We start from the raw sequence: 23,326 nt of genomic DNA on the forward strand, positions 1-23,326 counted from the left end.
AATAAATGAAATAAGCCAGACACAGAAAAATATTACATGACTTTTACTCATATGTAGACTCTTAAACATGTACACACACACACCAAGAAAAAAAAAAAAAAAGTGGTTACCAAGGGCTGAAGACAGGGGCTAGAAGATGGGAAGATACCAGTCGGAGAATACAAAATAGTAGATATGTAAAATTAAATTAACATGTTTAGACACCTAATGCACAACATGAGAACTACGGGTAATTAAATTGTACTGTATATGAAATTCATTTTTAAATGAGTAGATTTTAGCTGCTCTTATCACAAAAACAGAAATATGGCTAACTATATTAGAGGATAAATACATTAATTACTATCTGCATATAACTTACACCATATGGTAAAACTTAAATATACATAATAGAACTTATTTTTTTAAAAAATATCAACAATTTCTATTCTCAAACTACTAGTAGGTATCATAATAAGCATATTTAAAAGAAGCAGTAAAACTAATATCCCTGAAGTATCCATGATTAAAATTCAAATTTACTACATGCTAGGCTAATTATACAAATTATTTACAAGTCTTATTTTTAAAATGTCTAATATGATACCTCCTACTTAGAAATAAACTTTTCTATTTTGAGCTCTCAGTTATCAAAATGCAATCCTCAAGATGTAGAACTTATTTTTAGATAATGCAGGGATGGAAAATAATTGCACTCATAACTAGAGTTAAGAGAGTCAGAAAGAGAGTCAGAAAGTTCAAATCTAAATACTATTTTTCTCTAAAAGAGTAGGAAAATATTTTATGCTAATTTCAAGTCCTGAGTAGACACAATACCTGCAACATGAGCTCACAGTCATCTCTTCCAACAAAAATCATTTCTCGTGGCAGCCTGTGGCGAGTGCCTCCACTGCTCACCAAAAACCAGGATGTTAAGCTCATTTTCTGCTTAGCTTCTAAGTCTTTGGCAAAGCTACGTCATCCTGCAGAGACAAGAAAAACATATATTTTGACATTTTTAGTTTTAGTATCTATTCACCAAAACCTGTACATAAGCATAAGAATAGAACTGCATTCATAAACAATATTATATAACAAATTTTCACCAGTGAAGTAAGTCCACAAACTCCACTAAGAACTGAATTAAAAACAAAGAGATTAAGCCAGGCCTGGAGGGACGCATCTATAGTCTCAGATGGTCAGGAGACTAAGACAAGAAGATTGCTTAAGCTCAAGAGTTCAAAACCAGCCTGGCAAACACAGTCAGACCATTGTCTTTTAAAGAGGGCAGGGGTTGAGGGGTGTGGGGAGGAGATAAAAGAGGGTCATTAAGTAGGTGGTCAACTAGTAAACACTTACACTCCTTGTTTTAGTCAACCAAAAGACCTGATAAGAACAATTTTAAGGAGGAAAAGCTTATTTTGGTGCTCATAGCTTCAGAGGTCTCATTGGAGGACTAATTCAGAGGACTCTATTCCTCAGGGCCCCATAGCAAGGCAGAACCTCATGGTAGAAGAGTGGCAGAGGAAAGTAGTAGGGGATATGGTTCCAGGAAGCAAAGAGAGAAACTTCATTTGTCAGATACAAAATATAAATACCCTGAAGTCATGCCCCCAGTGAACTACCTCCTCTAGCCACTCTTCACCTGCCTTCAGTTACCACTGCTTGGTGTAAGGCTCTCATAACCCAATCATTTCACCTCTAAATCTTCTTTTTATTGTCTCAGACATAAGCTTTTGGGGGACCTCATCCAAATCATAACTCTCCTAAAAGGCTTTAGAATAGCTTATAAAGGTCTATAATCCTCATATAAATACTAACATTAGTACAATGTTAACATCAGAAATCAGCAATACTGTACAAATAAATGTCTTATCTATGAATGGTTTCACAAAATGAATGCACCTTATATCTGACTAAGAAGTAATTATGGATGCCAAAGAAATTGCTTCTTTGACTATCAAGTGTAGGACACTGAATTCAATTTCAAAAATATGCAATTTTAGTTGCTCTTTCCTCACACATATTTTACTTTCTTAATATATTTCCTTTTTGTTCTTGGAATCCTTTTATACTTAAAAAAAAAAAAAAAAAGATGGACCCCTAAGAGTATTGAGTATAACACATATCCTCCTCCTGGAGACAACTACCATACTTAAGTATACAGTGTAAGTCTATGTGTATTTCTATTTAGTCATTAGAATATTAAAAAGATGTGACTCAAGAGTCAAGAATTAATAAAATTAACATTTTTTTCTGTTTTGATAAGGACGTTCTTAAGGAAAATAGCCTTTAAAAAAACACATGTAAATATGTGTATTATCTCTATATTAAACTTACATATATATTTACCATATTAGAAAATAAATTAACTGATATTTAGTTCACTTTAAAGTTATAATAATGGACCAATTTCATTTAAAAATGCTAATATTTCTATGAAAACATAAACTATATACCAAAGCAAAAGTAATTACAGTGAGAAGGATAGCAATATTTTCCACTTTGCAAATCTCTTTAATGTCTGGCTTAATAAAAGATTCCCATATATGCTTTGCCTTCATAGCACTGCAATCTATTGTTTATCCAGACATACATAAAGAAAACCTGGCTTCACAGCGATAAACAATTGGAATGGAGAGATGTATTTTAAGTCTTTTCAAATAATTATAGATTGTTTTTTAAAATACTGCATTGGAACTTTACAAGTGGTGGTTTTCTTGAAAGTTATTTGCAATATGGAATATGAATTTGCATCAAGGAACCTTTTATGCTGTTACATAAAAATCTACCTTTTACTTTGATGGGATTTTGCAACCCCATACATTGGTCCTTTGGAAAATTCCTTGTTTCCAGAAGAATGCAGGTTTTACAAATGTTGGCATGTTTTATTATACTATTTTATAACACAATCATTAATATCATCACCCATCTCAACCGAAAATTCTTTAAATATTAGACAGCTGTTAAGCTCATAGTAGCAGAATTCTTAAATTCTAATTTTCTCTTGATAGCTTCAATTTTATTATTGCAAAAAAAAAGGGATCTTTATCACTTCATTTCCTTGAGACCCACTTTGTCTGACAAATACCCAAGTCTACAAAACTATAATTTGTCAGTCAGTGTGTAAAGTAAAAGTGTACTATGAAACCAAGTACCTAGTTCAGCTCATACAATAATACTACGATACTTAAGTGTACAATGTAAGTCTTTATGTGTATTTCTATTTAGTCGTTCAGAATATTAAAAAGATGTGACTCAAGGATCAAGAGTTAATAAAATTAAAATTAACATTTTTTTCTGTTTTGACAAGGACATTCTTAAGTGTAAATAGCCTTAAAAAAAAAAAGAATTACAAATATACAGCAATGATGACTACAACAACTACTAGTATACTCTAGTGTCATTACCTTGATATATGTATGCCAAGGAACCATCAAACTTTATCGCCATTCTTTTTGTTAATCTCAGTACAACAAAAAAGGCAAATAATGCTTTGATATCATTATGAAAAATGTTTTGACTCCAAAGACCCTTAAAAGGGTTTGAGGAATTCCCAGAAGCTTGTGGATTGAGCTTTAAGAACAACTGTTCTGGAGGATGTGGCTTTAACAGTTAAGGATATAAACCTTGGAGTTAGATTGGCAGATAAGTCTGAATCTTGGCTCTACTACTTTCTATTTTACATGAACTTGGACAAGTTATATCATCTTATTTTCTTGAGCTTCCTCATCTATAAATGAGAATAGTGATAGGATCTACTCAAGTTTTTACTTAGGAATAAAAAGAACAATACTTATAAATATTTTTTCCATAAAATGGATTTTGTACGACATTTGAATTAAAAGTAAGCTATGCTAGCCTTTTCAACAAATGGTGCTGAGAAAACTGGTAATACATAGAATGAAACTTGATTCCTATCTCTCACCCAGCACAAAAGTCAACTCAAAGCAGATCAAAACCCTAGGAATTAAATCAGAAATTCTACATCTGCTAGAAGAAAATGTAGGCCCAACACTCCAATGTCTTGGCACAGGAACCAACCTCCTTAAGACTCCTAAAAGTACAGGAAATAAAACCAAAAATCAATAAGTGGGATACCATCAAATTTAAAAGCTTATGCACAGCAAAGGAAACATGATTGTGAAGAAAGAATGTACAGAATAGGAGAAGATATTTGCCACCTGCTCCTTAGATAGGGCATTAATACCCAGAATGTACAAAGAACTCAAAAAACTTTAACACCAAAACCCCCCAAATTACCCAACTCTTCATCATTCAGCTTAGCAAGACACCTAAAGCACAAGAAGTAAACTCAAGAATCAACAAATGATATAGTATCAAACTAAAAAACGTCTTCATAGTAAAGGAAACAATCAAGAACATGAAGAGAGAATGTACAGAACTGGAGAATATCTTTGCCCTCTGCACTTCATGTAGAGCATTAATCTCCAGGATATATAAATAACTCAAAAAAGCACCACATGAAAATAAATAAATAGAACAAAGGAATTGTGTCCAACTACAACTAAAAAATAAATATTAAAAAAAACTACACGGCGATTTCATCTCAGAATGGCAATTATCAAGTAACAATAAATGTTGGTGAGGATATGGGGAAAAAGGTACACTCATACATACATTTTTGGTGGGACTCCAAATTAGTGCAACCATTATGGAAAGCAGAATGGAGATTCTTCAGAAAACTTGGAATGGAATCACTATTTGAACCAGTTATCCCACTCCTCAGAATATATCCAAAGGGCTTAAAATCAGCACACTATAGTATTGCTCCAATCAATATTTATAGCAGCTTCATTCACATAAGCATAAGGCTCTACATTTAATCCCTAGTACAGGGGGGAAAAGAGAAATATGACAAGTGTTGGTAAGAATATAGAAAAAGAATCCTTGTTGATTAATGGTGAAGATGTAAAATAGTGCAGTCACTGTGGTTTCTCAAAAAACAGAATTTATATGTGATCCTACAATTTCACTCCTAGGTCTATACTAAAAGCACAGATGCAAACAAATGTTGTTACGCCAATGTTTATAACAACATCATTCATAATAGGCAAAGGTACAAACAACCCAAGCATCCTTCAAAAGATAAACTATAAACAAAACATGGCATATATACATAATGGCTATTATTTGATCATAAAAAGAAATGAAACTCTGATATAGGCTACAACATGATGAACAATGAAAACATTACGGTAAGTGAAAAAAGCCAAGCACAAAAAGACAAATAGTACATGATTCTGCAGCATCAAAAATAGGCAAATTCACTAAGATAGCAAGTAGAATAAAGGTTACAAGCAAATATACTAGGAGGGGGATGGACATTTACTATTCAAAGAGTAGAGTTTCTGTTTGGGAACATGAAAATTTCTACAAGTAGCGATGTTGGTTTCACATTGTGAATGTTAAAATCACTGAATTGTATAGTTTTGATAAATTTCATGGTAACATATCCAGTAGTTCCCTCTTTCTAAGGTTACACTTTCCACAGTATTATTTACACACAGTTTGAGTGCAGAAAATTTCAGTACTTTATAAGTTTTAATTGCAAACAGTTCTTTGTAATATGATGAAATCTTGTATCCTCCTCTCCATCTTACCCAATGCCTTACTTGCCCCATGTATACATCACACACCTTGTTCTACATCATCAAAAATGTAAGGTATCAAGGTGCCAAAAACATACACTAGAGAAAAAACAGCCTTTTCAACAAATGGTGTTGGGAATATTGAAAATCCATATGTAGAAGAATGAAACCAGACCCTTATATCTCACTATGTACAAAAATCAACTCAAAATGAAACAAAGACCTAGGAATTAGACTAGAAACTATACAACTCCTAGAAAAAAACATAGGTCAGTACTCCAACACATAGACACAGGCAACAACTTTCTCACTAGGACCCATAAAGCTCAGGAAATACACAAGAATAAGTAGGAGAAAATCTTTGCTAGCTATTCTTCTGACAGAGGATTAATAGGGAGAATATAAAAAGAACTCAAAAAACCTAACACCAAAAATCAAAAAAAAACCTTAACAACCAAAAATCAAATAATCCAATTAATAAAAGGGCAAGTGAATTAAACAGACACTTCTCAAAGAATACAAATGGCCAACAAATATACGGAAAAATGTTTAACATCATGAGCAGCTAGGGAAATGCAAATCAAAACTACACTTAGATTTCATCTTACACTATTCAGAATGGCCGTGATCAAGAATACAAATAATAATATATCCTGGAGAGTACAAGGGGAAAAAAGGGATCACTTTTACACTGTTGGTGGCATTATAAATTTGTGCAATCACTATGGAAATCAGCTATACTACTCTGTGGTATTTATTCTAAAGAATTTAAGTCATCCCACTATAGTGATATATGCATACCCATGTTTACAGCAGCGTAATTCGCAAGAGACAAACTGTGAAACCAGCGTAGGTGTTCATCAACGGATGATATATAAAGAAAATTTGGCATATATATCAAGGGAGTTTTCACACTTAAAGAAAAATGATTATGTCTTTGAAGGAAAATGGATAGAACTAGAGACCATTACATTAATGAAATAAGTTAAACTCAGAAACTCAAGGGTCATATGTTTTCTTTCACATAGGAAGGTAGAGAGGAAAAATAAATGTGGGGGTGGTTCTCATGGAAATCAAAGAGGAAAGGACTAAGGTGATAAAGGTATGAGAGGTGGAGAGGGAAAGGAAAATGCTAAGGAGTGACACTGACCAATATTATTTTGTGTGCATGTACACAACAAATCCCACCATATGCACAATTATAATACACCAATAAAAAGTGGGGAAGAAATAAAAAAAAAGGTCAGGCTGGGGTTATGGCTCAGCAGTAGAGCACTTGACTGTCACGTGTGAAGCACTGGGTTCAATCCTCAGGATCACATAAAAACAAATAAAGGTATTGTGTCGATCTACAACTAAAAAAAGAATTTAAAAACATAGATATTAAAATAAAATAAAAATTCAATTCTAGGCCACAGCGCCTTCTGCCACTGCTGCCCCATCTTAGAATGTGACCCACCTCCATCTTAGGGACATTGCCACTGCTACCATAATCATCTCAAGACACAGTAGACTCGATCTTGGTACACCAGCAGGGGCCTGGAGGCCCAGTGCTCAGTTGCCTGAAGGTTTGCCATCACCTCTGGCATCTTAGGACACAGCCACCTCATCTGGGGACACCAACCAGGTCCTAGAGCTACATTATCAAGGTGACTGACTGCAAGTTTTATCACACCAGAGACTTTCCTGCTGGGTGTTCCAGTAGCCAACATCTTGCTACAGAGGCGGGAGAAAGCCAGCTCTCTAGCTTTGCAGACTCACAGGGATGAATGGGGCTGGCTATAGCAGGGTTAGAAGGCAGGAATTAGATCTGAGGGCATCTTGCTCTTGGTTAACTGACACAGTCATCTCGCGCCCACAGGGTTCCTGGGGCCCAATAGAACTGACACTTGCTGGGCCTTGGCACCATCCCAGTCACCGGCTGCATCCCAGTCCAGCATCTACAGATCCCCTAGTCCTGCCAGGTCCGGAATCAGTCTGGCATCTAACAGGGCCCTCTGGCACCCCAGTCCCCAGTCTCTTAATCCCTCCCTACCTCACCACCCCCCAGCACCTGGTCCTGATACTACCAATGCAGAGCAGCTCTTTGCAACCACTGCACAGGTCCCAGTGCTCAGCCCTCAGGACTACCTGGGAGAGAAGTGCCTGATGTCTTAATAGGAGCTATTTGGTTAAGGCTGTATATTGTTTGCACTGAGTGCTGTTAATGTGATCTCCCCCATAAAAGAGAGATACTAGAAACCTCTAGGGACACTAAGTCTGAAGGGTAGAAACTGTGGTACCTCAGCAATGTGGTACATTGCTAGATGAGAAGACACACAAACAACATGAAAAAAACAAGGGAACGAAGTGACCCAAACAAACCAAGATGCTCCAATGATAGAGTCCATTGACAACATAGTAGAAGAAATGTCAGATAAGGAGTTCAGAATGTACCTAGTTAAACTGATTCATGACATAAGGATGATGTAAGGAGTGAAATCAGAGATAAATTTCAGGAGTTGAAAGATCACTTCAATAAAGAGGTAGAGTTTATGAAAAGAAATCAAACAGATATCCTTGAAATGAAGAAAACAATAAATCAAATTAACAATTCAATAAAATGTACCACCAACAGACTAGACCAGTTGGAATGACATATCCTCAGGCAATGAAGACACAATATGTAATCTTGAAAATAAAATTGACCACACAGAAAAGATAGATGGTAAGAAACCATGAACAGAACTTGCCAGAATTATGGGATAACATGAAAAGACCAAATTTAAGGTTTATTGGATAGAGGAAGGCGGGGAGATACAAACCAAAGAAATGCACAATCTTTCTAATGAAATTGTATCAGAAAATTTCCCAAACCTGAAGAATAAAATGAAAAATCAAATACAAGAGGCTTATAGGACCCCAAATGTACAAAATTACAAGAGACCCATACCAAGACACATTATAATGAAAATCCCTAGCATAGTGAATAAGGATAGAATATCAAAGGCCACAAGGGAAAAATATCAGATTACATATAGGGGGAACCAATTAGAATCTCAGTTGATTTCTCTGCCCAGATCCTCAAAGCTAGGAGATCTTGGAACAACATATACCACTCTCTGAAAGAAAATGAATGACAACCAAGAATTTTATATCCAGCAAAATTAAGCTTCAGATTTGAAGATGAAATAAAAACCTTCCATGATAAACAAAAGTTAAAATAATTTACAACTTGGGCTGGGGATGTGGCTCAAGCAGTAATGTACTCGCCTGGCATGCGCAGGGCGCTGGGTTCGATCCTCAGCACCACATAAAAATAAAAAAGATGCTGTATCCACCGAAAACTGAATTCTCTCTCTCCCTCTCTCCTCTCCTCTCTTTAAAAAAAAAAAAAAAAAAGAATTTACAACTAGAAAGCCTGCACTACAGAGCATTCTCAGCAAAATATTCCATGAGGAGGAAATGAAAAACAAAAAAGTAAATCCAGAAAAGGGAGGAACTACACTAAAGAAAGACAATCAAAGGAGAAACTAAGTCAAATTAAAAAACAGAAATAAACCAAAATGAATGAGAATACAAATCATATCTCAATAACAATCCCGAATGTTAATGGGTTAAACTCATCAATCAAAAGACATAGACTGGCAGAGCGAATTAAAAAACAAGACCCAACAATATGCTGTCAACAAGAGACTCACCTCACAGGCAAGGGCATTCACAGACTGAAGGTAAAAGGATAAGAAAAAATGTATCACTCATGTGGAGTATATAAATAAGCAGGAGTTTCCATCGTTATGTCAGATAAAGTGGACTTCAAGCCAAAGGTAATCAGAAGGGACCAAAAAGGACATTTCACACTATTTGACGGAATTATACATCAACAAGACATAACAATTGGAAATATTTATGCCCCAAACAATGGATCATCTACATACAAACAACCCTTCTCAATTTTAAGAAACAAATAGACCACAATACAATAATACTGGGTGACTTGAACATACCTCTCTCACTACTGGATAGATCTTCCAAACAAAAATTAAACAAAGAAACTATAGAACTAAATAATACAATCAATAATTTGGACTCAACAGAATATGTATTGATATTTCATCCATCAACGAGCAAAATACACTGTATTTTTTCAGTGTCTACAATCAATTTTATTTTAATATAATCTAAACACATACCATTTAGATAATACCAAGAAAAATTTATGTACAAGAGTTGATGCTGTTGCATTTGGATAAAGCTGGCAAATTTTTGCTACTAGTGTAGCCCAGGAAACACCACTGAGCAAACCTAGTATATTGGAATAGATGTTGTGGCATTTGGCCCACAGTTCAACACCTCTCAGACTGAACGGGAAGATCTCAATGTTTGGTACTAGGTTTAAAATTTCATTGGTTACCCTGCAATCATTAAGAGTTCTTACGCATCTTATATCTAAATTTTTAAGCAGACTGTCATCTCGTAGGTCCAATTCTTCTAGAACAGTCTGCTAATCTTCCAAACAAAATATCAATCTATATCCCATCAAAACAGAGTTTGATAACTGATACAAATGCCTCTTCAACAGCTCTTAATCTTTAACTTCTTGTAATTTTAATATACCATAGAACGAGGTGAAAAAAATCACTTCGAACATCATGTCTTGGTGTAAAACACAATGCATCAATATCAGCACCTTTTGAATGTACTCCTAATCTGTAAGATCCAAATGTAAAAAATTTTCCTCCAACATTTTCAATTACAGAATGTGGAATATTCTTCCTTTCACTGATTTCTCAGATCCACTCTTTCACCAAGTTATTTAATTTTCCCAAATTTAAAATCCTGTGCTATAGCTCCTCTTCTGCTTCAAAAAAACACAAAGGGCTTCAGAGTCTCAATTAGAATCTAAGTCAATTAGAATGCAGTCAGTCTCCTTGGGGGCTGCTCAGCTAATAGGAGAAGTAATGCCATAGTGCTTCTGTGGAGGCTATGTTTGTTGTGATCCCTGCATTGCAACTGGAAATGACATCATCTCCTGTGCCAGCACTGCCCAGTCACTTATCCTCCCCCTAAACCACCTCTGCTGCCACCCTTGGCATGATCCACTGAGGCAGGAAAGAAGGGGGGACCTGCATCAGCCCTGGGTCCAACCCTGTGAATACTCTTTCTTCTCAGCAGCAGATCCGTTTCTAAAATAGAACATTTTATGCCACAAAGTCTTAGCAAATACAAAACAAAACAAAAAACAAAAAAAAACAGGGATATCACCCTGCATTCTATCAGATCATAATGGAATGAAATTGGAATCAATGATAAAATAAAAAATAGAAACTACTCCAACACCTGCAGACTCAATAATACACTATTAAATGACAAACAGCAGAAGAAATCAGGGATGGAATTAAAAAAAATACTTAGAGGTAAATGAGAACATCAATATAACATACTGAAATCTCTGGGATACTATGAAGACAGTGCTAAGCTCACTCATTAAAAGAACAGAAAGTCAATGAATAAATGACCTAACATTACATCTCAAAGCCCTAAAAAAAAAAAAAAAAGAGAACAAATCAATACCAAAAGCAGAAGAGAGAAAATAATTAAAATCAGAGTTGAAGTCAATGAAATTGAAACAAAAGGAACAATTCAAAAAATTGACAAAACAAAAAGTTGGTTCTTTGAAAAAATAAATAAAATTTGATAAACCCTTAGCCATGCTAATGAAGAGAAAGAGAAAGAAAACTCAAATTAGTAAAATTTGTGATGAAAAAGGAAATATCATGGTGGACACTACTGAAAAATAGAAGATAATCAGAAACTATTTTGAAAGTTTCTTCAATAAAATATCTTTTTGAAAATCTTGAAGACATCAACAAATTTCTACAGATATACCTACCCAAAATAAATCAGGAAGACATACACAATTTAATCAGATTAATTTCAAACAATGAAACAGAAGACTCCATCAAAAGCCTACCAACAAAAAAAGCCCAGGACCAGGCAGATTCTTAGCTGAGTTCTAGAAGACATTCAAAGAAGAATCAAAACCAATACTCTTCAAATTTTACCATGAAATATAAAAGGAGGGAACCCTTCCAAACTCATTCTAAGAGGCTAGTATCACCCTGATATCCAAACCAGACAAAAACACATCAAGGAAAAAAAACTTCAGACCAATAACCCCAATGAACATAGGTGTAAAAATTCTCAATAAAATTCTGGCAAATCACATACAAGAACATATTAAAAGATAGTGTACCACAATCAATGGGGTTCATCCCAGGAATGCAAGGTTGGTTCAACATATGGAAATCAATAAACATAGTTCATGACATCAATAGACTTACAGACAAGAATCATATGATCATCTCAATAGATGCAGAAAAAGCATTTGACAAAATACAGCACCACCTTATGTTCAAAACACTAGAAAAACAGGGGTAACAGGAACATACCTCAACATTGTAAAAGCTATCTATGCTAAACGCAAGGCCAACATCATCTCAATGGACAAAAATTGAAAGTATTTCCTCCCGAAATTGGAACAAGACAAGGATGCCCTCTATCAATCTATCTCCTTCTCCTTCTCCTTCTTCTTCTTCTTCTTTTTTTTTTTTTTCCTTTTGTACCACAGATTGAACTCAGAGCATTCAACCACTGAGTCACATCCCAATCCCTATTTTGTTTTTTATTTAGGGATAGGATCTCACTGAGCTGCTTAGTGCAGCAAGAAATTAAAGGGATACAAGTAAGAAAAGAACTCAAACTATCAATATTTGCCAACAACATGATTCTATATTTAAAAGATCAAAAAAAAATTCTACCAGAAAACTTCTAGAATAAATGAATTCAGCAAAATAGCAGGATATAAAATCAATACCCATAAATCAAATGCATTCCTATACATCAGTGATGAATCCACTGAAAGAGAAAGTAGGAAAACTACCTCATTCACAACAGCCTCAAAACCAAACAAACAAAAAAACACCTTGGAAATCAATCTAAAAAAAAAGAGGTAAAAGACCTGTACAATGAAAACTACAGAACACTAAAGAAAGAAATTGAAGAAGACCTTAGAAGAAGGAAAGATCTCCCAGGCTCTTGTATAAGCAGAATTAATGTTGTCAAAATGGCTATACTACCAAAAGTGTTCACAGATTTTAATGCAATTCCTATTAAATTCCCAATGACAATCTTCACAGAAATAGAAAAGGCAATCATGAAATTCATTTGGAAAAATAAGAGATCCAGAATAATTAGAGCAATCATTAGCAAGAAAAGGAAAACAGAAGGCATCACAATTCCAGGCCTTAAATTATATTACAGAGCCCCAGGAACAAAAATAGCATCATATTGGCACCAAAACAGATGCATAGACCAATGGTACTGCATAGAAGACTCAGAGACAAACCACATAAATACAGTTATCTCATACTAGACAAAAGCTCCAAAAACATTTGTTGGAGAAAAGATAGCCTCTTCAACAAATGGTGCTGGGAAAACTGAAAATCCACATGTAACAAAATGAAATTAAAACCTTATCTCTTACCCTGCACAAAACTCAAAGTGGATCAAAGACTTGCACAATATAACAAAGATCCTGTACCTAACAGAAGAAAAAATAAGCCCAAATCTTTACCATGTTGGCTTAGGAACTGACTTCCATAACAAGACTCCTAAAGTGCAAGAAGTAAAATCCAGAATCAATAAATGGGATGGCTTCAAACTAAAAAGCTTCTTCTCAGCAAAGGAAACAAAAATGTGCAGAGAGACCTATAGAATGGGAGAAAATCTTTACCACACATACTTCAGACAGCCACCCCAGATCTCTTTACATATTGTCTATGGCTGCTTTCAACTCTATGATGGAAAAGTTGAGCAACTGGGACAGAGACTATAAGGTCCACAAAGTCTATATATTTGATTTTCTGGCTCTTTAAAAGAGAAGATTTTCTGAGGAATCTCCATACTGCTTTCCATAGTGGTTGCACCAATTTGCAGTCCCACCAGCAATATATGAGTGGGACTGAAACTGGTACAACCACTCTGGAAAGCAGTGTGGAGATTCCTCAGAAAACTGGGAAATGAACCACCATTTGACCCTGCTCCCACTCCCTGGTTTATACCCAAACGACTTAAAATCATAACAGCTCAATTCATAACAATCAAACTATGGAACCAACCTAGATGCCCTTCAACAGATGAATGGATAAAGAAAATGTGGTATATATACACAATGGAATATTATTCAGCCTTAAAGAAGAATGAAATTATGGCATTTGCAGGTAAATGGATGGAGTTGGAGAATATCATGGTAAACAAAATAAGCCAATCCCACAAAACCAAAGGCAGAATGTTTTCTCTAATACATGGATGCTAATTCACAATAAGTGTTGTAGGGGGGCATGCTAGGGAAAAACAGAGGTAGTTTGGATTAGGCAGAGGAGAGTGAAGGAAGGGGAAGTGATATGGGGGTAGAAAGAATTGTAGAATCAATCAAACATTATTACCCTATGTACATATATGATTACACGATCATTGTGATTGTATAACATTACAACCAGCAGATTGAGAAGTTATACTCCATTTATTTATGATATGTCAAAATGCATTCTACTGTCATGTATAACTAATTAGAACAAATAAAAAATTCAATTCTAAATGTTCCATGTCATGAACTTAAAACATAACATTTTTCTGCTTAATTATTAACTTTGTTAAACTCAAGATGATTAATTCAAACAGTCTTGGTATTTAAATGAATAAAAAATAAGATGATGTTTAAAAATAAAAGGTATTATATCATCTCACAGCATTGCAAGAAGGATAAGAACATTACAAGAAATTTTGAGAAGGCTGGGGATGTACCTCAATGGTAAAGCACTTGGCCTAGTATGTGTGAGACCCTGGGTTTAATCCCCACTGCTGCAAAAAATAAAAATAAAAAATAAGTTTGAGAGAGACTACAGTCTCATGAATTTTATAATAGCATATTGTTATAACTGTACAATTGTTCTATTTTATATTAGTTATTGTTAATATTTTATAATATGTAGCTTAAACTTTATCCCAGGTGTGACAATACAAAATACATATAGGGTTTGGTACTATTTATGGTTTTAGCTATCCAGTGGCAGTTTTGGAAGATATCCCCTGTGAATAAGGGGAGAATTCTGTATTTTATGATAATTTTTAATGTGATTTTTTTTAAAAAGTCACTTGGCCCTATCTCTGTTTTTAAACTGGAGACACAATAAAAAATCTTATTTCACTTAGTTTTGTATAATTTCTACTTGAGATGTTTAAAAATGAAAGGTATTATATCATCTCACATCATTGCAAGAAGGATAAGAACATTACAAGAAATTTTGAGAGGGCTGGGGATGTACTTCAATGGTAAAGCACTTGGCCTAGTATGTGTGAGACCCTGGGTTTAATCCCCACTTGGCCCTATCTCTGTTTTTAAACTGGAGACACAATAAAAAATCTTATTTCACTTAGTTTTGTATAATTTCTACTTGAGATAGTTTGACTTACAATTTTTCTACCTTATAATGATGCAAAAGTGATATATTCATATAAACCATACTTCAAATGTTCATCTTTTTTTCCAGCTAACAATGTGTAATGTGACAACATTCTTATGATGCTGGACAATGGCAGCAAGCTCCAAGTCAGCCCCATGATCATGAGAATAAACAACCAATATACAGTATACTATTTCTAAGCTATGAGGTTTGGTAAGCTAGGTAAATTTAATGCACTTTGAAATGCTTATGGTGTTTTCAATTTATAATGAGTTTATTAAAATATAGCCCCATTGTAATTTGAGGAGAATCTCTATAGTCATGAATCACTTAACAGGGACATGTTCTAAGAAATGAATCATTAGATGAGCACAATAGAATGTATTTATATGAACTAAGACAGCTACTTTATCACAGGAAGCAACATAATCTCATGGGTCCACCACTGTGTATGTGAACTACTGTTAATCAAACCATCATTATGTGACACTGTTTCTGTCCACCTTAGGGAAAAACAACAACAACAACATTTTGACCACTCAAGTTTCCCAGAGAACTGGGAGTTTTTTTCTCTTAAAGAACAGATTGCCTTAATATGGCTTTCTATTTTTGTAAATAAAGTTTTACTGGAACAAACCCATGTCTTTCACAATAGCTGTGACAGAGACCATATGGCTCACAAAGCCTAAAAAGCTACATATAGTATCAATACCAGTTTTTAGTTTTACTATTTTCAATGAAATAATTTAAACCACACTTCACATTTACCTATTTTCTACAACTAAAAATATTAAATATTCTATTTAAATTTATTAGTGGCTCATGTTTACGATTACCAACAATTCATAAACTATGTTGTAAAATAGTTACTTCCTCAGAATTTAACATAGAATATGAATGCATCTTTCCTAATGCTAGGTTCCTGTGGTCATATTCTTTATGGCTTTTTGGTTTTCTACTTTCTTACCAATAGCTGTTTTTCATCTTTACAATCATATTCCCTCCTGCCATCGCTTAAAAAATAATGTAAACATTCTGGAACTAGGTTTAAATTGAACAAATAAAATCTGAAAAACAGCTCTGGTGAATAATCTACAGTTTGAGCATCACTAATCTAAAATCTGAAATCTGACATGATAATCACCAAGTTTTGGATTTTGGAGCACATTTCCAGATTCCAAAGGCTCAACCAGTGAAGCCTATACAAATATTTCAAAAATTCAAGAAACTCGGAAACCTGAAACACTTCTGGTCATCAGCATTTTTGACAAGAATACTCAACCTATACTTATGTTCTCATTACAGGTTTTAAAACACAAATTTTGTTACTCTGAAGGCTTCAGTTATGCAATTTTGGGATGTTTAATTGGTAGATAGTAGAATTCTAGAAGTAAGATGCTATTGTTTAAAAGAAATATCACCCTACCAAATTAAATAAGAAGACTGAAGTTCTCTAATTCAATAAAAGCAATTGGAGAGTCTGGGGATGTGGTTCAGTGATAGAGGATTTGCCTGTTTGCCTGGCATGTGTAAGGCCTTGGGTTTGGTCTCTAGTACCGCAAAAACAAAAAGCAAAACAGAAATCTGATACATGCTGGGTATTCTTATTTATTATCTAATATAATAGAAGAATTTTATCTAATGAGGAATTTAAGAGACAAAAAAAAAAAAAACTTTAGTATCAGGGATTGGACCACATGGCATATATTCATTCATTACTCACTAATTAATCTGTGTATGATTTAGATTATTTTTAAGTATTTACTTTTTAGTTGCAGTTGGACACAATACCTTTATTTTATTTATTTATTTTTATGTGGTGCTGAGGATCAAACCCAGAGACTCACATGTGCTAGACGAGCACTCTATTGCTGAGCTACAACCCCAGCTCCTGCCAGTGGATTTTTAACTTTTGTTTATTCATATGTGGTGCTGAGGATCAAACCCTAGGCCTCACACAGGCTAGGCAAGCACTCTACCACTGAGCCACAACCCAAGCCCCTAGATTTTTTTTTTTTAATGGACACAAGCTGAGGACTGAGCCCAGAGCCTCACATACGCTAGGTAAGCACGCTACCACTGAGTCACAACCCCAACCCTAGATTTTTTAACTCTAAGTAGATTCAGGGTCCTAATAGTTTAATACATAATTTGTGAATAAGAAAACTCTAAATATTTGTTCATGTTCTGTGTATAAAAAAACAGGTAAGGGCTTTAATTACAAATAGAAAATATTCTAGGAAACCTCACTTAAGAGTTATATATAAAGTAAGTCCTACTAATTATTTAGAAGTAAATACAATTTTCTTTGCTTCATTTAAAGTGATTAACAATATAACTAAAGCAAAACTTACAATTCTTGCATGTCCCACACGAGCAATTCTCATTGTTTTTTCCAATACTGTAGCAACTTGATCTCAAAAGCAGAGTAGAAGCTGGACACAGTGGTAAACTGTAGCCCAGCAACTTAAGAGGTTCAGGCAGGAGGACTGCACTTTTAAGGCTAGCCTGGGCAATTTAGTGAGACCCTATCTCAAAATAAAAAATAAAAAGGATGGGGGAGATAGCTCAGTGGTAAAGAGTCCCCTGGGTCCATTCCCAATACCAAACAAACAAAAGTAGACTAGATTATAGTACAAAATGATACCAGTCTACCTTCTGTGCTTATTAAAAATTTCAATGTTTAGAAATGAATCTCAGAGTATGACAAAATACAAAAATAGCAGATTTGCATTTCTGTAAGTCTGTTCCCATTTCCCCAAGGCAAAGCTAACTAGTTATTCTTGTTTTCTGTGGTACTTGTTGGGGTAAACACTACTCAGTGCCTAGGAAAGCTCATTATTCCAGGCAGAGAGATAAGGACTTTAAGTATGATAACAAAGGAAATGGAGAGGGGAAAGTGGCCACTTCCCTTGTCTCCAATCTTTAGGTAAGCATCAAAGGAGAGTGAACTTAGTTGTAAAGTAAAAAATGTACTCATAAAACATCTGAAGAAATCCACCTGCACAATAGGTATGCAACCTACCTTATATAAATTCTGCCCAATAAGTGGGGTGCAGGCCTCCACTGAATCCGGGCTAGCCACCACTGAGGAGTGCATGAGTAATAAAATGTCTAAAACCTCTCTGTTAAATCTTCTAAGTTTTCTCTTTGGGATTGGAAAACAGTAAAAGTGCCTTGGTAGCTCTGGGATTGAATAGTTCCATTAATACTTGTTCAATTATTTATTATGTTACAATTTAAACAATAATTTTTATCATTAACTACATGTTTATGCTTCTAGTTGTTAATCTCTTTGAAGTCAGGAAAACTATCTTCCTCCGCCTTATCCTTCTTCTTTTTACAAACATATGGAGAAGTCTACCAAATCCAAGTACCCTGAGCATATCAGGCCCAGAAGGTCAAACAAAAGACTTTCTTGCCTCAAGGAACTCAGTCTGCAGAATTTGTTCCTCAAGGATGCTATGACAATGATAAGCCAAAAATGGTACTAGAACAAACAAGAGGTTATCATTTTTCCAGATCAAATGGGGACACTGGAGATGATATTATTACAAGTTAATACAGAGCTGAAATACAGAGACATTTCTCAAGTCTAGCCCAATGTTTTCACCTATAATAAGTGCTTTGATCTTCTATTTTTAATGAAACAGTGAGTAGTTCTGGAGCTGCTACAAGTCTTGAGGTGAGTAAGAATAAACCAGAAATCTTCAGGGGCAGAAAGTGAGAAATTAATCATCTAAATTTTGTTAGCAATTAAATGTAGCAATTAAATCCTAGTCATGACCTTCTTCAGCCAATCTCTTTCTTACACTTTATCCCTTGTTACATATCCCTTTTCAGCAGCTCTCTGATAAAAGTTTACAGTTCAAACATTTGGAAGCCAGACAGATAGACAGGAACACTAACCCAGCACCATAGTTCTATTTCTATGTTCCTAGAATTATACTGGTTTTAAAAATTGACTCTCCTGCTAGGATAGAGTTCATTTTAGGATATAATAGACTAAAATTTTAATATTTAAGCTTTAAATTCTAAACAAAAACAAAAATTATACAACCAAAACAAAAACCTTAGATAAGCAGAGCTCATAGCTTTACTAAGGTCTGCTTCTTGACACTATGTATGTTTTACTCCTTTTTGCTTATGTTTAAAACGTTAATTTTACTCATGTGTAATTTAAACAGTAATGATGGTAAGAGGGGTCTGAGTGGTTTTAATTACTTTAATACTAGGGTTGAGTGAGCTTGATATATAGTAACATTACAACAGAACTACAAAACAGTGTATGGCACAACTCATGGCAAAAAAAAAAAAAAAACTATTCGGATTATTAGGTTTGTGGGGGGGGAAACCTATTATATAATCAGTATATGTAGTTACTTGAGCAAAAACATATGTTAAGGACAGTGGACCCAAATGCTCTGAAAATCAGCTGATTCATCACCAGATAGCTTTACAGAGAATAAATCTCCTTTTACACCACAATTCCTGTACTGCAAAAAAATAGCTGGTCTCACATTAGGACTACCAGTCCACAAAGAAAGGAAAATGCCTTCTTTTAACCTGTGCATTTCTTATTTTAAATAAAACATTATCTACTTCTGCATCCATGTGACAATTATTCTTCTGTTACTATGAGGTATAAAAGAATGATAATGATCTCTATAGGCTTGGCCTACTACTGTACAGCTGTTTTCTGAATGATGTGATTTTTCTAATTAAAATTTTTTTTTTTTAAAGGCAAATGTGTTAGTCAGCTTTTGGTTGCCATAACCAAAATACCTGATAAGAACAATTTAGAGAGATGGTTGTGGTGGCACACACCTATAATCCAAGTGACTCGAAAGACTGAAGCAGTTGGAAGCTAACCTCAGCAGCTTAAAATAAAAAATAAGAGGGGTCAAAATAAAATATAAGAAGGGTTAGAGATATAGCTCAGTGGTAAAGTATCCAGGGGTACAATCCCTAGTACCAAAGAATAAAAGAAAAATAACTAAGAGAAAAAGTTTATTTAAAGCTCGTGGTTTCAGAAGTTTAGTCCATAGTTGAACAACTTCATCACTCTGGGACCAAGGTAAGGAAAGCATCATGGCAGAAAAAGAAAGCTGCTCACCTTATGGTAGTCAGGAAGCAGAGGGGGTAGGAAGAGGGCACACCTCCAGTGACCTAATTTCTCCAACTATGCCCTACCTGCCTACAGTTACCGTCCAGTATAGTAGTCCTTTTGAATTCTTAATCCATAAAATTCATTAATCCACTGATTAAGTTATAGCTCTCATAATCTCACCTCTGAATATTCCTGCATTATCTATCCCATGAGTTTACTGGAGAATACTTCATATCCAAACCACAACAGCAAATGAGGTGATAAGCTTCACCTTTTGAAATTGTCATCTGAACCAGCAGTAAAGTTTATAAACCATTTTAAATGAACTCACTTAGCCACAGTGTGGAAGGGCACATAGGTTTCTATAATTTGTAACAAGTCTTTTTACATCACATCAAGAACCTAAAAGGATAAGAGAAATTTTTGAAACAAATGTATAAATTCAAGATTCCTATTTCACATTTTTTCCCCTAAGTCCCTAATAAAAAATATTCCTAAAAACCTGTCATTATGGGACAGAATAGAAGGGCCCAATACTCCTGAGCATACATTTTCTTTTCTTTTTTCTCTCATCTTTGACAGCCACGTATGGCCCCCAAACCCTGTGGCTGCTGAAAGATTTCTGCTGTGGCAGCATCAGCTCAGTAGCAGGTCCATCCCACAAGATTCCACCAACACAGCCTCTGTGGATGAGTCTACCTTTCTGCAGCCCATCAGCTATTCTCAATCTGTTCTGTAAGAAGCCCCTCCCCGATCTATGACTAAGTAGAAAGTCTGTAGTTAGCAGCCAAAACACTGTGCATATATTGGGTCTGAGTGAGTCTACGTAAGTAGGCTTCCCATAAACTCCCTAGAACAATTCAAGTACTGTTTCCCCTCATGCTGCAACATAAGTCCTAATGAAGCCTCTTTGGAATGGTTATATTTTGCCTATTCAAGATTTTTATGCAAAATATAGATGTCTAAACTGATTCTACTAAGAGCAGGTAACACTATGCTTGGACTGAAAGTGGCCTGGGCTAGTAACACCAAGGGTGGCTAGCATCCAGAGAATAACAGAGAGCAACAAAGAGCAATGGAGTGGTGCTAGCTCTGGCTCCTGGAAAACTAAGAGCTGTGAGCATTCAAGCCTAGAGTTGTTAACACTTAAGGGAGCTGTAGTTCACCTATTGTGATTTCTATCTGAAATAGAACTCTCAGTTGGTAACATTTTGACACTACTGAAAATTAAAAAATAAAATAAAATAAATAAGGTTGCATTCCAGCTAAGAACTGTATCATTCTACTGTAGTCTTCTATTTATAACAGGAAGCATTTATTGACCACTTACTATGTATCAGACATTATTCTAAGAACTTCATGTATATGAATAGAATTCACAAACACACACGCGTGTGCACACACACACGCAAAAATTGTTTTTAACTACAAATATTTTGTAAGTTCTAGGAAATGGACATAAACATTATCACCCAATTATAGAAGATTCCAATTTTATAGATTATAAAATGAATTAGTCTTTTTTTTTAATTCCTTCACACATACTATGCATTGAAGATATGAGGGGAAAAGTAGGAATAAAGACAAAAAGTTCTTAATCTCATAGAAGCAAAAACAAATACCTATATAAATAAAAAAGACAACTCACTGACAGTGAGATGGGGAAAAAAAACAGAGAAAAGCTTTATGGAACAGTTTTAGGGTAGGCTCTTTAGGATGGGTGATCAGGAGAAATATCTCTGAAGGGGACATATGCTCAAAACATATTCAAAAACTCAACTTTGCTGTATAATTAACTTGATATGGAACAGATAATGAAATATATTCAGAAAGAAAAATTTTATTTATTTTAAATCCCCACACTCATTTGTACTACAAAAAAATAAAACCACAGCTGTGCTTTTCTTGGATTCCTACCAAGATACTTACTCCATGCTCATGTGAACTCAATACTGGGAAAATTTTGCTCTCATATACTCTTGGTTATTTTTGAATGAGAGATCCAAATTTCACCTTTACCATCTGCCATATACATTATGAATTTTTTAAGTAATTAAATATGTGTCAATAACAAATATAATTTGTTATTCTAATCTGAAATAGCATTAAAACTAAAACAATATACTTTTCATAAAAACAAGTGAAGATGACATTCCAAATACTGAACCACATATTCTATATCCAATTTAACTATACATTTTCACAAAAGATCTAGATTTGATGAGAAAATCTAGCAATTTAATAAAACATTCCTTCATAAAAAACATTTTATAACATGCTTAAAAAATAAGAGAAAACAAGCTATGCTTTTATGTAGATTATTTAGGCATTAAAAGTTCTTGCCACATTTTCTCTGCAAGTTTATAAAAAATGTAAAGTCTGACTTGCTTTCTTTTATAAAACTGTACAACTCTTGCCAGGCATAGTGACACATGCTGTAATCCCAGAGACTTAGGAGGCTAAGGCAGGAGGATCACAAATTTGAGGCCAGCCTCAGCAATTTATCAAGGCCCTAATAAGCAATTTAGTGAGACTCTGTCTCAAACTAAAAAATAAAAATAAAAAGGGCTGGGGATGTGGCACAGTGGTAAAGCGCCTCTGGATTCAATCTCCAGTTCCGGGGACAGGTTGGGGGGACTAGACAACTCTTATTAAAACATAATTTTGTTGTTTTACACAACAAACCAATTAAGACTTGGATTCAAACATCAGGTACCTCTCCTTTGTGTACTTTACTAGTTTCTTACGTTTGCATTCTTTTAACTATTAAAACAAGCATGTAAGAACATTTTTCCTTATGAAAACCAAATTGAAAAACTTTACTCTGGTCATGAATCTAATAGTAGTAAATAAAAACAATCTATATTCAAACCTGGGACTCTAGCTATTGAGAATTAGGCTTTTCCCACAACCATTGTATCTTTTATCTCTTACTTAAATACACTTTGAAATGATGTGGGTGATAATAATTCCTAAGTCTCATATTTGCCTGATGAGTTTGAGAATGACTGATAAGCAATATATTTTTACCTAACAACATTTTCTAATGTTCTTTTTTAAGCAATAAATGCTGACAGTTTCATACAAAATTCACTCATTTCAATGTACTCTCAGCCTCCTGC

At 34.6% G+C, this 23,326-nt stretch overlaps 1 protein-coding gene and 1 pseudogene across 10 annotated transcripts in view; both read right to left on the reverse strand.

Annotated features, from left to right (window-relative positions):
- Cep170 (centrosomal protein 170) overlaps window positions 1-23,326 on the reverse strand; it is a 129,695-nt gene that overhangs the window by 91,420 nt on the left and 14,949 nt on the right. For all 10 annotated transcript variants that reach the window (XM_048809219.1, XM_048809227.1, XM_048809223.1 and 7 more), the window contains exon 2: window positions 817-962. In XM_048809219.1, coding sequence (XP_048665176.1) covers window positions 817-921 — 105 coding nt within the window. In that variant the 5' untranslated portion in view covers window positions 922-962. The remainder of the gene's footprint in view (window positions 1-816; window positions 963-23,326) is intronic.
- LOC107140464 lies at window positions 9,581-11,046 on the reverse strand (annotated as a pseudogene).

This window comes from Marmota marmota, unplaced genomic scaffold, assembly GCF_001458135.2.
Source record: "Marmota marmota marmota unplaced genomic scaffold, marMar, whole genome shotgun sequence".
In the NCBI taxonomy this organism is placed as follows: domain Eukaryota; kingdom Metazoa; phylum Chordata; class Mammalia; order Rodentia; family Sciuridae; genus Marmota; species Marmota marmota.